The sequence below is a fragment of the Heteronotia binoei genome, chromosome 21 (genome assembly GCF_032191835.1).
Source record: "Heteronotia binoei isolate CCM8104 ecotype False Entrance Well chromosome 21, APGP_CSIRO_Hbin_v1, whole genome shotgun sequence".
NCBI classification, from domain to species: Eukaryota; Metazoa; Chordata; class Lepidosauria; order Squamata; family Gekkonidae; genus Heteronotia; species Heteronotia binoei.
The window spans coordinates 154,937,310-154,953,436 of record NC_083243.1 but is presented as its reverse complement, the minus strand read 5'-3'; the positions used below and the strand labels follow the sequence as shown (position 1 = coordinate 154,953,436).

General features: G+C 41.7%; 1 protein-coding gene across 1 annotated transcript in view; it reads left to right on the top strand.

Annotated features, from left to right (window-relative positions):
• Positions 1-16,127, top strand: part of TSPAN32 (tetraspanin 32) — a 78,167-nt gene that overhangs the window by 51,136 nt on the left and 10,904 nt on the right. Inside the window, exons 5-6 of the mRNA XM_060261999.1 lie at positions 383-484; positions 10,143-10,235. Of these exons, the coding sequence (XP_060117982.1) occupies positions 383-484; positions 10,143-10,235 (195 nt within the window). The remainder of the gene's footprint in view (positions 1-382; positions 485-10,142; positions 10,236-16,127) is intronic.

Genomic DNA, 16,127 nt, shown 5'->3' with positions numbered 1-16,127 from the left:
TCTACTACATGTATAGTATAATGCTGATTGGGCACATTTGCATGACTTCCCTCTTTTTAAAATTTATTTTGGCTTTGCTGGCCATAGGAAGTGACAAAGAGCTGCCATCCCCAGTTTCTAAAGACATACTTTTGGTTGGCATTGCCCTGTACACTTTCACATATATTTTTGCAGCCACAAGGGTGAGAAACATAGTAGTTGATAAAGCAAATGTGAATGGTTTTCAATAAATTTAATTTTGTACCCCATACTTCATTGTATGTGTGTTTTGTTGTTTGCACTCCTGTAGTATCACAGCATATTGATTGTGATTACCTGTGATTTGAGACTGAGAAATGGCTGGCACTTACAAAATCTTCCTCTTGGTCTATTCTTTTTGTAGGCTGAAGATGCCATGATGGATGTGTATGACTTTGTTTATGAGGAAGTGAAAAGCAACTCTTCCAGTAACAGAAGACAGGAGCTACTTACCATCCATGAAATGGTAATTAGCTCACATGCTGGCATCAGCAGTTCCAAAAAAACATGTTTGTAGAATTTAGACCCTGAGAGGTTTTACTTCAGTAGGATTCCTTTCTCATTTTTTTATACAAATACACATTTTGCGCATGATCTAGCCAGATTTAAGCACACTGAAGGCCTACTGATTTCTGTCTCAATGAAATTGCTCTTTAACCTTGACTAGATCATGCCTTTTGTTCCTTGTTCCTTAGAGTAGAGAGTACCACTTCTTTATTGGTTCTTTGTAGTTAGCCTGTTAGCCGCCCTGAGCCCGCCTGGCGGGGAGGGCGGGATATAAAAAAAAATAAAATAAAATATTATTATTAGTTCTTCACAATGCTCTGGCATAGGAAACAAGTTGGAAACCCAAGGGGGGGGGTTAAATATCTCCATTCAGGCAAAAAAGCAAATGCCCCACTAAATAAAATACTGCTGAAATGATGACATGTGACAAATGTGTGCCAGCTTTACTCCATTATTTATGTGTTTAGATAATTTCTATTTTGCCTTTTCAACAAAATACTCATGGTGGCTCATAGTGTAAAACAGATAAAATACAGTCATTAAAAGGACAAAATACCAACGGAACATAAAAAAAATACACACGAGATCCATCTCAAATAGGCTTCCCAACCCTCCCGCTCTGGCGGGAGTCCCCTGGGTTTGCAGCCTCATCTCCCGGTCTTCAAGAAGTGGGAAGCGGGGGGTGGGGGGTGGAGGGGGGGGGAGAACATACCTGTAGGCTTCATTATAGAGCTCCTGAGCCGTTTGTAAAATGTCTGCCCCTTTAAGGCTGGGCAGGGAGCAGGAAGGCCTTGGGAGAACAGCCCCGCCCTTTCTTTTGCTTTCGCTTTCACAAGAGTTCTCCAGAAGAAGATCTGGTAAGTGTGTGTGTGTGTGAGAGAGAGAGAGAGGGAAGGGGAAGGGGATTCCCTGGTTTGGAGGCCCTCCCCCCTTTTAGAAAGCGGGGGAGGGGGAAATGTCTACTGGGCATTCTATTATTCCCTATGGAGAACGATTCCCATAGGGAATAATAGGGAATTCATCCGTTGGTATTGGGGGCTCTGGGGGGGCTATTTTTTGAGGTAGAGGCACCAAATTTTTAGTATAACATCTAGTGCCTCTCCCCAAAATACCCCCCAAGTTTCAAAACGATTGGACCAGAGGGTCCAATTCTATGAGCCCCAAAAGATGGTGCCCCTATACTTCATTATTTCCTATGGAAGAAAGGAATTTTAAAAGGTGTGCTGTCCCTTTAAATGTGATGGCCAGAACTCCCTTGGAGTTCAATTATGCTTGTCACATCCTTGTTCTTGGCTCCACCCCCAATGTCTCCTGGCTCCACCCCCAAAGTCTCCTGGCTCCGCCCCCAAAGTCCCCAGATTTTTCTTTAATTGGACTTGGCAACCCTAATCTCAAAGCCATCTAGCATAAATATGTTTTCAAGTGCTTCTGGAAGGCTTACAGTGAGGGGGGTTAAATGAAGCTCCTTAATGGCCGGGGTCGTTCCATATTGGCAGGGGTAGCTGCTGAAAAGGCCTTTGCACAGGCCTCCACTTAGCACACGCAAAACAATGCAGGTCACTGCAACAAAATTCCCTTGGCTGATCAGAGTATGAGCAGTGAAGGCAGCCTTTCAGGTACTTTGGACCCAAGTAATTTATTTATTTTTATTTATTTATTTCCATAGATTTATAGGCCGCCCTTTCCCATAGTGGGCTCAGGGCGGCTTCCAACACAATAAAACAATCAAATCAATTTAAAACAATTAAAACAGTTAGAACTGTTTAAAATTAAGATAATTAAGCCACAACTCACATTAGGTGGGGTGGCAAAGATGATATTAACAGATCGATTCAGCTTGCTTGTCCCAACCTAGGTGTTCAAATCCTGGCTATCTTGGTTTCAAATAATCAGTACAGTGCAATCAGTGCAGGGGGGCCCGTTTAAATGATAAGACGCCCGTCTGCCTCAGCCATAGGCCCGATGGAACAGCTCCATTTTACATGCCCTCTGGAATGAAGGAAGGAAAAAAACCACTATAAGGCAACCCGGACTCCAATGTCAGCAATTTAGGTCTTTAAAAGTAAAAAACGAGTACTTGTATTTGAGCCAGGAAATATACTAGGAGCAATCACAATTGGTATAGTATTGGCTAAATGTGCTCATTATATTTGGGCTATCATATTCTAAACCACTTGAAGTTTCTGGATCATCTTCAAAGGTAGCCCCACAGACAGCACATTAGAATAATCTAATCTAGATTATACCAAGCAATATGTCACACAAACCAGGTCTGCTTTTTCCAGGAAAGGCCACAGCTGTTGTATCAACCTACGCTTGTAGACAGCACTCTTTGCTACCTTAATTACCCGCTTTTCCAGGGATAAAGAGCAAATGAAGCACCACCAAGCTACGTATGTATTCTTCTGGTGAGACCACAAGCCCATTCAGAACAAACTGTATATCTATTCCCAAATCAGTTTTACTTCTAACCCATAGCACTTGCATTTTATCTGTACATTCACCCACATCCAGTACTTAACCACTCCTGAGTTCTAATTTAACGCATTAATTGCCCCCATGAAATAGGGTTGCCAAGTTTATGTTGGAAAATACCTGGAGATCTGGGAGAGGGCAGGGTTTGGGGAGGGGAGGGGACTCAGCAAGGTACAATATCATAGAGTCCATCCTTGAAAGTAGCCATTTTCTCTAGGGGAACTGTCATCTGCCAGCTGGAGATCAGTTGTAAAAGCAGGAGACCTCCAGACCCCTCCAGGAAACTGGCAGCCCTACCATGAAGTTATGTGGAATAGATGACAATTATCTTCCGGTCTCCAGATGATCTTTCCCAGAAGTTTTATATAAATAACATAGGGGTCAAGATGAAATCCTGTAGTGATGCATGGGCAAATAGCCCTGGAGCAGAACAAAATCCCCCCAGTAACAGTTTCTGAAATCTGTCCTTCAAGAAGAACAAGAGTTTCTGTCAAAGAATACTACCAAGGCCCACCAGGTAGTGCAGAAGGAGACCATGGTTAACTATACTGAAAGTCCAAGAGAATCAATAGGAACAATCTCCCTTTGTCAGTATAATGGCTTAGATCAGGACTACTTCTGCTTTTTCAGAATAATGCCAAGCATAGAAACTGGATTGAAATGGATCTAGAGAATGCTTGATTCAGAATGTGACCTGTCAGGAAAACCAGGGGAAAGTAAATGGGGCATTTAAACATTGGAATTTAAATATAAACACAATTTTCCATCAATTCTAGGGAAAAGTAACCAGTTATGTCAGAAACCAACTGCCTCACACAAAATTACAAGTATGGATATATTTTTGAACTTGGCAGGTTTTTCCACTCAGCCAGTCATTTATGTGAAACCCTCATTAAAACCATGAAATTGTTGAGGTGTTCCATCTTTCTAGCCCTTTTAATGTCTGCTGCTCTCGCTAATATCCCAAACCTTATTCAGCTGTCTCTTGCATTCAGTAGATAAGGTTCTGTATAAGACAACTCAAAGGCTGCTATCCTATGAACAGTTTCTTGGGAGTAATCCCATTAAATAAAATTTTATTTACTTCTGAGTAGAGCTGATTAGGCTTGCTCCTGAAGTCTGCCTTCCACCTCATCCCTGCTATTTCAACCTGAAAACAGGCAAGCTAATTGGCTTTTTAAAAACAAAGCAGGAAAGGACTGGGTAAATGCTCAGAATGCCTTTTTAAAAAATACAAAACCATTAGCAAGGCACAGGGGAAGGAGCATAAGTCAGTGCTAAATTAGAATTGTGAGGCAGGGGAGCAAAGACAGAAAAGATATGAACTCCATCTGTGATAGCAAAGTAAAGCCTTCACAGAGACAGCTGTGTGCACCCCCAACACACACACTTACCATTGACTGCCCATCAGAGAAGCGAGCAGTCCCAAAGCAAACCCTACATCAGTCTCCCTCTTCTAAATGAGAATGTGGAGCTCATGGTTCATTCTTTTGAGTACTGACTGCACTACCCATTATTTCTCCTTTAGTGCCTTACTTTTATAACATGGTTTAATAATGGCTGACATCCAGTTCACTTGTTGGTAGTCACAGCCAAGGCACCGCCAATTCCTCCTGTTTCCATGAGGGCCAGGGGAAGGGAGGCACCATTCAGTAAAGACACTGACTGCACTCCTCAACTTGGGGCAGGTTGAGCATCCACCTTCCCTTTATCAGTCCATCAGAAAAGTTCAGTCCATGTCACCCTGTGGAAGTTCTATCTGGGTGTATCAGCACAGTACTCTGGGGCTTATTTCTGCTCCACCCCACAGAACAGATACTGGAACCTGCTGCCACTCTAGAGCACACCACCACCAATTCAGGTGACAGGAAAAAGCCACGCAAGCCAGGTACAGTACATGGGTGACAATTTGCTGCAGCTGATTTTGATGTTGCCGCCCCCCCCTCCCAAATGCTGGGCAAGTTCACTAGGCATTAGGGCTTTTAGGAACCCCACCAGCACTAGTGCCCTAGGCAATTGCCCAGGGCACTCTAACAGAAAAGGCTAGCTCTGGGTAAACTAGGGTTGACAGTAGAAGAAGCAGCTTCTGAATGCAGAGATGGAGCAGGGATGCAAATGAGCAAACTGACTATCCCCTTCTTCTGAGCAATGGTGGCCATTAATGCTTGCATATCATTGCTGTCCCAATGGCTAATGAGGAAGCAGCAACGGGCGCTTGTCATTTTTTTCCATGTAAGAAGGATTTGCTGATGGTGATTCATTTGCTGAGATAGCGACTTACAACATCTCTCTCCCTTTCTCTGCTCTGTGCTCATAACAATCTTGTGAGGTTGGTTAAAACTGAGAATGCATGACTAGCCCATGGTTTCCTAAAGAGTTTCCATGGCAGACTGGAGATTTGAAACAGGGTGTCCCAGACCCTAGTCTGACATTCTAACCACTACACCACACTTGCTGTTGTCAAAGGCAGCAGTCCAGAGCAGCACAATGCCAATGATGGGGGCTATCTGGAGGCGGCTTACTCAGGAGCAGCTACCATTCATCCCCTCCATCTGAGCACGTCCTCATTGAATGATTGGGTCCTCTCCAGAGGCTGAACAGGCAAGTGGCAGCAGCAGGTGATAGCTGTCCAAAAGGAAAGACACCTCTTCTACTCAGTGCAAATGAGGTGAGAGTAAGACAAGATCATTGGCAGGACAGAGCCAAAGGGACCTAACAGTGAAAGAAGAGTCAGTGAGATTTTGTAGCCAAGTAGCCATACAGAATACTCCAACCCTTCTCTAGAAGTAATAAATAAAAGAAAGGAAAAGCAGTGGTATGAGATATGTGAGACACAGCAGTACAGATGGAATGTTTGCTGGGAAGGGAGAGAGGCATGGCAGTCCTTGCACAGATAACTGCCTCAAGGAAATACCCGACTTCTGCACAGCTGGAGCTGTTTTTGACATTCTGATTGGAGCCACAGAAGAAAATCAACATTCAAACTATAAGAAGAGATTATAAGATCATTCTCTAACAGGCACAATATTATGGGACTTAATTTTGAATCCCCCCCCCCTTTTTTTGAGGGATTCTTCAAACCTAAAGCAGGATTGTTGGGGTTTTTTATTTTTCAAATTGAATGGGCAGCTTGTTTTGGTTTGGTGTGATTTTCTGCAAAGCTCAAAATCATAATGAAGTTTATCAATCTGTTGCTTAAAAAGAGGGGTTTTAATGACTCTAACAACTTGTAAAACTTTTTAAAATTTAAATATACGCTAATGTAAGGCTAAAAATTAATCTAATTAGATTTGGACTATTGTAGCTAGAATTACATACACACATACATATAAGGAAAGTGTGTACATACCTTTAATATTTTTGCTTTTTCTTGAATGGTTGGTGAGGAGGTGCCCCTTGTTCATTCCCATGCATGGAGATGTCTGCCAATGAATTAATCCACTAAAAGTTTCTTTCTTTGCTTTTCAGAGAAGTAAATGAGTACAATTTGATGGGAGTGAGATGAATCTTCCCTATAGATCAAGGTTCCCCTTTCTGTTTAGTGTGAAGTTGTGGGAGCAATTGGGAATGGCTAGTGCCTTCTAAGATGAGGGCTGCTGTAAAAACAGCCATCCATGGGTTTGTGCAGTTGTTTTTCTTCTCCTCGCTTACTTTTTCTCTTTTCTTTTTGAAAATCTATCCTTTTTGTTTATTAAAGAGAGCTAACTGTTCAAGTAGATGCCTAAAGTTATCAACATTTGCTAATAAGACATGAGTATCATAACTATACCCATCTAACTCAGAAGCCTTTCATGGTTAATGAGAAGCTTGTTTTATTTTCGTTTAGCCTTGAGATTCCTTTGTAAATTAGATAGAGATGCAGCTGCTGTTGCTACATATTGAAACCTCTGGGTTAATAAGCTAGTACTGAAGATCAGAATTTGAACCTTTCTTTCTCTTCTTTTTTTTCTTCCTTCTGTTGCTTTATGGAGATTAAAGATACATAGATTTGGTTTTGTATGATCACAGATATGATAGATAAGTATCTGGAATCTGCCACTAAATAGTTGGTAAAACAGGAGGATTTTACAGTAATATCAAAAGATCATAAAATATTTGTAGACTTAAAATATCTATGTATTAATTTTGAGTACTTGCAGGCATAATGAATTATGTTTCTTTTGTTTTTCTTGATGTAGTAATAACTGTAATCTATTCTTTTATTTTCTGTATCCTATCCCTAATCCTTCCAATTCCTTAATTTTCCCTGTTAAATTTAATAAAACTTTTTATCGATACAAAAATCAACATTTGCTAATTTAGTTCTTTCTGCGCTCCTTTCTTCTCTAATCTCTGCACAAAGAGCTCAAAACCATCTTTGGAGTTTTTCATGACAGTCTTTCAGAAAGTTCTACCCAGTAACTGCATGTCTTATGGTCTGATGACAGAAGCACCAGGTAGAAAAAAATGATATATATATAACCTGAGCATGCTAGAAATCAGATTAAGTAGTAGAATCCTTAATATAGATTTTAATCTGTCTGAACACCATTGTCACACTGCTAGCAGCAATGAGTAAAAGATCCATGGGAGCTATCAGGAAGATTCTCACAGTCTTGAAGAAGCTAAAGACAGACAGATGCCATATGAAGCACAGAAGGGATAGAAGAGAGAAGCAAAAGGGACCCAATGGTGAAAGAAAAGTTGGTGAGATTTTGTAGCCAAGTAGCCATGCAAAATACTCCAACTATTCTCTAGGTAATAAGAAATAAAAGAAGGAAAAAGCAGCGGTATGGAAATATGTGAGATACAGAAGTACCGATGGAATGTTTCCTGAATTGAAAATGCATAAATTTAATATTATTATTATTATTATTGCCTGGTAGTATGGCAAATATTGCCTCAGCATCTACTTCTAATAATGCTACATTGAAACTGAGGGAGGGGGACAAACAGTGGTGGCACAGTAAGAACCAGCAAAACCAAAACAACTGCACCTTAAACAACAATTTACACTTTCATTTTGATATAGAAATATTTAGAAACTTTTATAAATGAACAAGCATCAATAGTACTGTATCTCAGTTACAAATTTTTTAAAAATAAAGGCCCATGGAGAACAAGCTGATTTCACTGCATGACTTCAGGAGAATTCTTGAACATCAATGAGTTGTAGTAACTTCCAAATACTTTTCCAACATGAAGTCTATCTGCAGAACTCGGCTCCAAAGGATAATTCACCTTCATGTGATTTCCAGCTTGAGATTCACGTTTCACTGCACACAGCTTTTTCATAAACCAAGAAATTAAGAACCATAGGAAGCCAGCGACTAGGAATGGCTATTTGCATTATGCCTCCTTCCACCCCCACCCCCAACATCCATCTACATAATAATTTGCCGTATGGCCAATTTTTACGGCTAAAAAGAAATAGCATTTTGGAAAGGGACTACTCAAATACAAGCAATTACCTAGCAGCTCAGTTCAAAGAGTGTGGTTATCCGGTAGCTATTGTTTGACAGGCAGGGTCAAGGGCTTCAAAACAGGATAGAGTAGAAATATTGCAATCCCAGAGAGATAGAAAAGAAAAAAACGATCGCAAATTGTTTTGCTCTTTTCAGTATACTCCCCACACATTGGCAATTAAGAATATAATTCTATGCCACTGGAATGTGGTTTTGGACATTGTGGGCTGTGCTTCTCCCCCTGTTATTGGCTTCCATTGATCATACTCAAATACAAGCAATTACCTAGCAGCTCAGTTCAAAGAGTGTGGTTATCCGGTAGCTATTGTTTGACAGGCAGGGTCAAGGGCTTCAAAACAGGATAGAGTAGAAACACACTCTCTTTAAAAACATATGAAGATCCAAGATCTAACATAACTATTAAACTGACAAGTTTTACAAATTGTGACTCAAAAGGTTTGATTTATGCCTTAGTATGTGGGGAATACTCCAAAATGTATATTGGTTGCTCACGGAGGGCAGTAAAAACATGGGTCCTAGAGCATATCTCAAAGGTTCATCACCAAGTTCCTGGAGTTCCCCTCTCTCAACATTATATGAAACTGGTCATGATTTAGAGTCTTTTAGATTTTTTGTATTGCAAAAAGTTGAGGGTTCCAACTATAGAGGTGATATACAAAAAATCTTGTTGCAAAAAGAGGCTAGATGGATCCACCGTCTAAACACAATTGAACCTTTTGGATTGAATCATTGTAACAACCTTTCCTCTTTTATTTAATTTGTTACATGGGTGTGTGCATTAGGATTTTGTTTGTACAATTGTGTTGGGTCCCTTTCAGTTATAGAATGTGCAACAGCTGCAGTTTGCTTTTTAGTGTCTGCTATCTCTTGCATTGTTAAGCTGTCATTTGAGAAGCTTGTTGTAAAGAAATGGGCATATGCAAGAGATGGTCTGTACGAGATTACAAGGTATGATTGATTTGATGTATAAATTTGGTTTACTGGTAATTGACATTGGGCACTGTGACTAGTTTATTGTTGCACTTTATTCACACTTTACTTGCAGTTAAATTTCTCGGCTTATGAAAAAGCTGGATGCAGTGAAACGTGAATCTCAAGCTGGCGATCACATGAAGGTGAATTATCCTTTGGAGATGAGTTCTGCAGATAGACTTCATGTTGGAAAAGTATTTGGAAGTTATTACAACTCATTGATGTTCAAGAATTCTCCTGAAGTCATGCAGTGAAATCAGTTTGTTCTCCATGGGACTTTATTTTTTAAAAATTTTGTAACTGATACAGTACTATTGATGCTTGTTCACTTATATATTTCTATAGCAAAATGAAAGTGTAAATTGTTGTTTGGGGTGCAGTTGTTTTGGTTTTGCTGCATTGAAACTGAGGCAGTAGAGGTACCAGTAATCCACCTCCTGAGCCAAAAAATTCACCTTCTTGGTGAAGTGTCTATATCAGGAAAAGAATGAAAATAATAATTATCCGGGCTTTTTTTTTCTGGGGAAATGAGGCAGAACAGAGTTCCAGAACCATTCTGTGGAAACAAAATTCTCAACAAAATGTTTTAAAGTTCATGAGGGACACCCATGTGTTTCTGCTTCATTTTCCTCTTGAGAGTTCTGTCACCACTTTTTCCAGAAAAAAATTCCTGATAATTATGGGTGACGTTTTCTTTTCTTTCAGTTTCTCTGTTGTGGAAAGAAGCTACTCTTTGAAGAAGCAAGCCGTATTGAAAATGAAACATGCCAGTCAGAAACAACAGGAACAACTAAAGAGGTACTGTTACATTAGGAGGCTTACTTGTGTAACTACAGTGCTCCCCAGGGCAGTGTTTAGGATGTTTTTCTAATACTATTTTTATTTACCAATATATAGGTGGAGGCAAAGAGACATTTTGGCTGCATTCAGATGGGCAATTTGGGCTGACACAGCCACACACCCCAACCCGGATTAAACAGGCATGCTTACACTTGCACGTCTGGACCCTGCAGCACACTCACCCTTAACTTGCCTCCCATGCCTTGCTGCCACTTCAAAATGCCTTGTCAAATACTTGTCAAGCCCTGATATTCTCAATAATGAAGTCCTTTGTTTTGTTTCAAATGGACTAGTTTATTTAAGAACTCGAAGTTGCCCAAGAAACATGGTCCTTGGAAAGACTGAGATACCAGAGGTTACAAGATGCTATATAGGGTATCATAAACGTTTACAAAAAGCACTCTATTCAAATCAAAGGTTCAAAGGGTACAAGCAGTAATTTTCCTTTATTCTACAAAAGCATTCTATCACTAACCCATGAGCTGATAACGAGCCTGTGAATGTTGGGGAGTATACGCTTTAGATACAGCAAGACGTTCACAGTTAAATAAACATTCTTAGCCAGATGGCATGGCGGATGGGTTGTAAATAATGGAGGAAAACCAGAACCTGGGTTTGACATCTGTTCAACCATCTTTCCCTGAAATAGTCGGGCTTGACATACTGCCGTCCCTTAGGCCCGCCCCTGGGGTTTGAGCAGGTATTTAGCATAGAACTGCTTTATTAAGGCCAGTGCCTCAACATCTGGTTGCGCTATCCACTCATCATGTAATCTCGGGAAATGTTTCTATCGAATTAGAAAATATAACACTCCCTGTTTCACTTTAGCATCTAAAATTTCTTCAACTTCTTGGTGATTTTGATTCCCCACGGGGTCTAGGGTGTCAACGTGTTGCACCAGGGTCTTTCCGGAGTAAGTTCCAATGGAAAACAAGATGAATTTTACTAAACATCTTAGGCGAGTCCAACTCCACAGTCACTTTATTTATGACCCTTTTGATACAGAAAGGTCCCACGAATTTGTACACTAGTTTCTTGGATGGCTGCGAAATTGGCAAGTTCTTGGTTGAAAGGAATACAGTGTCTCCCATTTTAAAATCCCAAATGGGGGAGTGTGCTTTATCATAATGTTTTTTGTATGAATCCTTGGCGGCGTCTAAGTTTCCTAAGTTACCCCACGCCCGCCCCAAGTTGGTCCACCATTGCTCAAATGATGAAGATTCTCCTCCCAGTAGCAATGGGAAAGGCTTCCCCTCATATCCATTCACTACTAGGTATGGAGTAGCTTTTGTGGAACTGTGCACACTATTGTTATATCCATCCACTATATCAAAGGAAGAGGAGGGGGGCTACCACAAAAATCTGTGTCCCAGTGGTCTACTATCCCGACCGGTACTCCTTGCATTTGCTGTGTGCACAGTTCCCCTTTCATTATAGTTCCATCCATCTGTTCGGACTGGATAGGGTGATGTAAAGGGTTCGTTTGGAGGCCTAGCACCTCTACTAACTTTGATTCCTGGCGGCAAATTGCTGGAGCACTTCCCTGGTTCATTTCCAGGCCATCTGAATGGCCGGGACATGCCACGGAAGCACCCTGCAAGTGCATGAGCGGTATGACTGGGGTACACACAGCCTGTGCCTCTCTTGGTAGCTGGGTGTGCACTGTCTGCTCGTGGCGGTGCACCTCAAACTGCGATGGCTTTTTTTAAAGCCAAGAGACTGCCGGCACCTGCCAGTCTGAATGTAGTCATCACTACCTTACTTGAGGTCCTCAATGTTCCCCAAGTCATTTCAGCCAAACTGCAGTATCTTTATAACTTATAATTGCTGTTATACATGCATCTGCTTGCTCTCCCCAACTGTGACAGGGAAACCATCTCTCAGCTCTGCAGGGTATTTTAACAGTGGCACTGAGGAATTATCTCCTAACAATTAGATCCCATTGAGAAACATTAGCCCAACAATCAGAGACATTCAGAGCAGCCACAGTGATGTGGGAACCACTTCTCTGACTTTTTTCAATAGTGTAAAATGTTAAAGTATAGCACCCTGTAATCATCATTGATCATATGGTTTGTTTGTTTTTGATTTTTCAGTGACTCTGTAGGGTTTTTAAGGCAAGAGACATTCAGAGGTGGTTTGGCATTGCCTTCCTCCACACAGCAACCCTGCATTTCCTCAGTGGTCTCCCATCCAAATACTAACCAGGCCAACATGCTTGCCTTCCAAGATCTGATGAGACTGGGCTAGCCTGGGCTACCCATGTCAGGGTTTGTGTTACAGGTGTTTACAAAGCATTAGTATCCTCATGAAATTGTAGTGAAGCATCTGTATGCTCTATCCCACCTGCTGCAGAGTTAGTTCACTACCCAAGTGGCCCAAATGCCTGCTTGGGGCACAACAATCTGACCAGGGTGGGAGCACAGGATAAGGAAACAAGTGGGGCTTGCAGCAACTCCCAGATCTGCAATGTTGCTGCCCAGGTCCAAGGTGAGCTCTAGAGGTGCTGGCTTTACCAGTAGGGCTCATCTTCCATCTAACTAACAGTGGTGCAGGAGGACATGATGGGTTTCACCTATTCCTGAGTGAGTGGCAGAATTCTGTATCAGTCCCTACACAGCCCTCAATGGTTGGGTAGCAGAAGGTAGCAGTTTGGTGTAGTGGTTAAGTTTGTGGATTCTTATCTGGGAGAACTGGGTTTGATTCCCACTCCTCCACTTGCAGCTGCTGGAATGGCTTTGGGTCATCATAGCTCTTGCAGAGCTGTCCTTGAAAGGGAGAGATCTCTCAGTCCCACCTACCTTACAGGGTGCCTGTTGTGGGGAAGGAAGGTAAAGGAGATTGTAAGCCACTCTGAGATTCAGAGCAAAGGGCAGGGTATAAACCCAATATCATCATCATCTTCTTCTTCTTCATACAATAAATGTACATTAGTCTGGTCAATAAAGCTAAATGGAGATATGAAGAAGACTGGTTATCTTACTGTGTGGGCCTATGTATGGCAACCTAGGTTTCAGGGGTTTATTTATAGCCCCTCCCCCCTTCTGACTCACACAGACCCTTTGTTTTAATAATATAATAATGAATTTACTGTCTCTTACATGGAAGGGTTGAGTAAAACCCTTCACAGTAAAACTAGGCTGCACTTCTCATAAGAATCATTACAATGTCACACCCATGCCCAGGGTTACAGAACTGACAGGCTGTTTCTCCTGGTGAGAGAGACACTGATTTTATCTGGAAAAGGCTCACTAAACCTTTGGATATCTGGTCCCTTCATTACTGCCTTCACAACACTGATAGAGATACTTGAAGTATTAACCTTATCTGTTCAGTCTTATACTTCTCCAGTCTGATCACCCCTTGACTCAGACCCTAAGGTAATGTTAATTGGTGACTCAGGATTCTCCCTTGATCCTTTCAGCCACCCCAAACCTAATGCCTGCCTAAAGCTAACTTGCCTAACACAGGATCCCCAGTTCCTATCCATGTTTGGAATCTGTACTCTTCTGTATATTTGGATGAGTCCCAGCTCATGACCCAGGCCTTCCTTTCTCTCACAGAGAGCCCATCGCTTCTCATTGTCTGGAAACAGCAGGAATTTACATAACACCCTAGGGGAACAGGGATTGGCTTTGATAGCTGGAGGGTGCAACTGGAAGCTGTCCTTCGTAGCCTGCCATCACATCCCCAATCTGCACTGTTTTTCCTTAGGTCTAAGCCAAGCCATTGCAGCACTGCAGGAGCAGCTCACTCCTATTTTGGATGGCATGATTCACTATTTAGTATGGCAAAATATGTTGAACCATCCCAATCTACGGTTCCCCCCACCACCATCACCATTGTAATATATAAAAGGTACCTACGTACATGCATTCTACATACAAATTCTGCATACAACAAATTCCTGTTAGTATGTGGCAGCAAGAGGGGAGGAATCTTGTGCCATCTTAACAATCCACAGACTGATTAGTCTTTAAGGTGCTACACAACTGCTTTTTGTTTCTGCCTCCAATATGCTTGCTCTTTAACAAGCAAGAAGGATAGCAGTGGAACACCATGTTCCCAAGAAGGGGAAATAAAATGGCATCTGCCATCCCACAGAATATTTATATTTTTATGTAATTATTTCTCTTATATTGTGCCTTTCTACCTTAAGAGCAGGGCTTTTTTTGTAGCCGGAACTCCTTTGCATATTAGGCCACACACCCCTAATGTAGCCAATCCTCCTGGAGCTTGCAGTAGGCACTGTATGCTTTTAGGCTTGCCAATCCCCAGGTCCAAGTGGGGGTTCTTCCGCTTTCCCAGGCTCCTTCCCATTTCCAGTCAGCTGGCTGGCGGGGGAAGCCCCACCTCCATAGCCCCCATGTACCTTTCCACCTCCGGAGGCTTCACTGGAAAGTGGAGTTGGGATGGTGCGTCTGCGTCTTTAAGGCTGAAGGGGGGTGGGGGAGCAAGCAGAATAACATGGCTGTGAAAGCAGCCCAGACCCTCCGTTGGTTGCACAATCTTTGCAGAGGTCATTTACAGCCCAGACCCTTCCTTGGACTCATAATCTTTTCAGAGGTCGGTTGCTCTGTGTTACTTAGAATAAGTTGGAAGTTCAGCAACTCGTGAGTAGAGATGCCAATCCCCAGGTGGGAGCAGGCCCTCCCCCGCTTCAGAGTTATCAGAAATGGGGGTGGAGGGGAGGGAAATGTCTGCTGGGCACTTCATTATTCCCTATGGAGATCGATTCCCATAGGGAATAATGGAAAATTGATCTGGGGGTATCTGGGGCTCTGGAGGGGCTGTTTTTTGAAGAAGAGGCACCAAATTTTCAGCATAGCATTTAATGACTCACCTCAAAATGTGCTCCAAGTTTCAAATAGATTGGACCAGGGGTTCCAATTCTATGAGCCCCAAAAGAAGGTGCCCCTATCCTTATTTCTAATGTAGGGAAGGCTCCACCCTTAATGTCTCCTGGCTCCGCCCCCAAAGTCCCCAGATATTTCTTGAATTGGACTTGGCAACTCTAATGCTCTTGGAGGATTGGCTACATCAGGGGGGCATGGCCTACTATGCAAAGGAGTTCCTGCTAACCCCCCCCCCCCCCCCCCCGCTTACGAGGTAGGTTATACTGCAGATCATTGTTTTCTACTGCTGTTCTACTGCAGATCATTGTGACTACCATGTGAAATTAAATTAACTTATAAGTTAGCTGTGTGGATTTCAGTAGAGCTTAATAGAGCTTCGGCAGAGTGTCCAAAGAGTTCCTTGATGACTTTTAGAAAATACAGCTTTATTTTTTGGGGGGTCTGACCTTTCACAATATAACATCTGTTCCCCCCTCACACATACACAAATGTTGACTTAGAAACTGAACTTTCAGTGTTTTGTTATCACTTTTGAACAACTACCATAATTTTAAAAGCTGTAATATAGCTTTAAGCTTCCTGGGAACCTTTTGGCAAGGTAAACATTGAAAAATAAAAATAGGTTATGTTTAGCATTACAGCCTAAATAGACTTGACAGAACATTACTTTGACTAACCACAACATCTTTATAAAACATTCAAAGAAAAAAGGAAATCATGTGCAGTGGGGTATATAGCTTCACATTTCTGCTCGTCTCAGAAATGTGACCACTATATGTATTAATGTATTTTCTTACAAAAAAGCAGATTCATCTAAGATGACATTTTCATGTTTGTAAAATGCTCTCTTGGGATAGGCAACCCAAAATGAAACCTTTTATTTATAATCCAGTATTTGTGATGGGAATTGTATTTCTGTTCCATGTGGATATTAAGTTTGTTCCTGAAACATGGATATGTCAGCTATTCAGTTAAACCAATTAACTTTGCCATA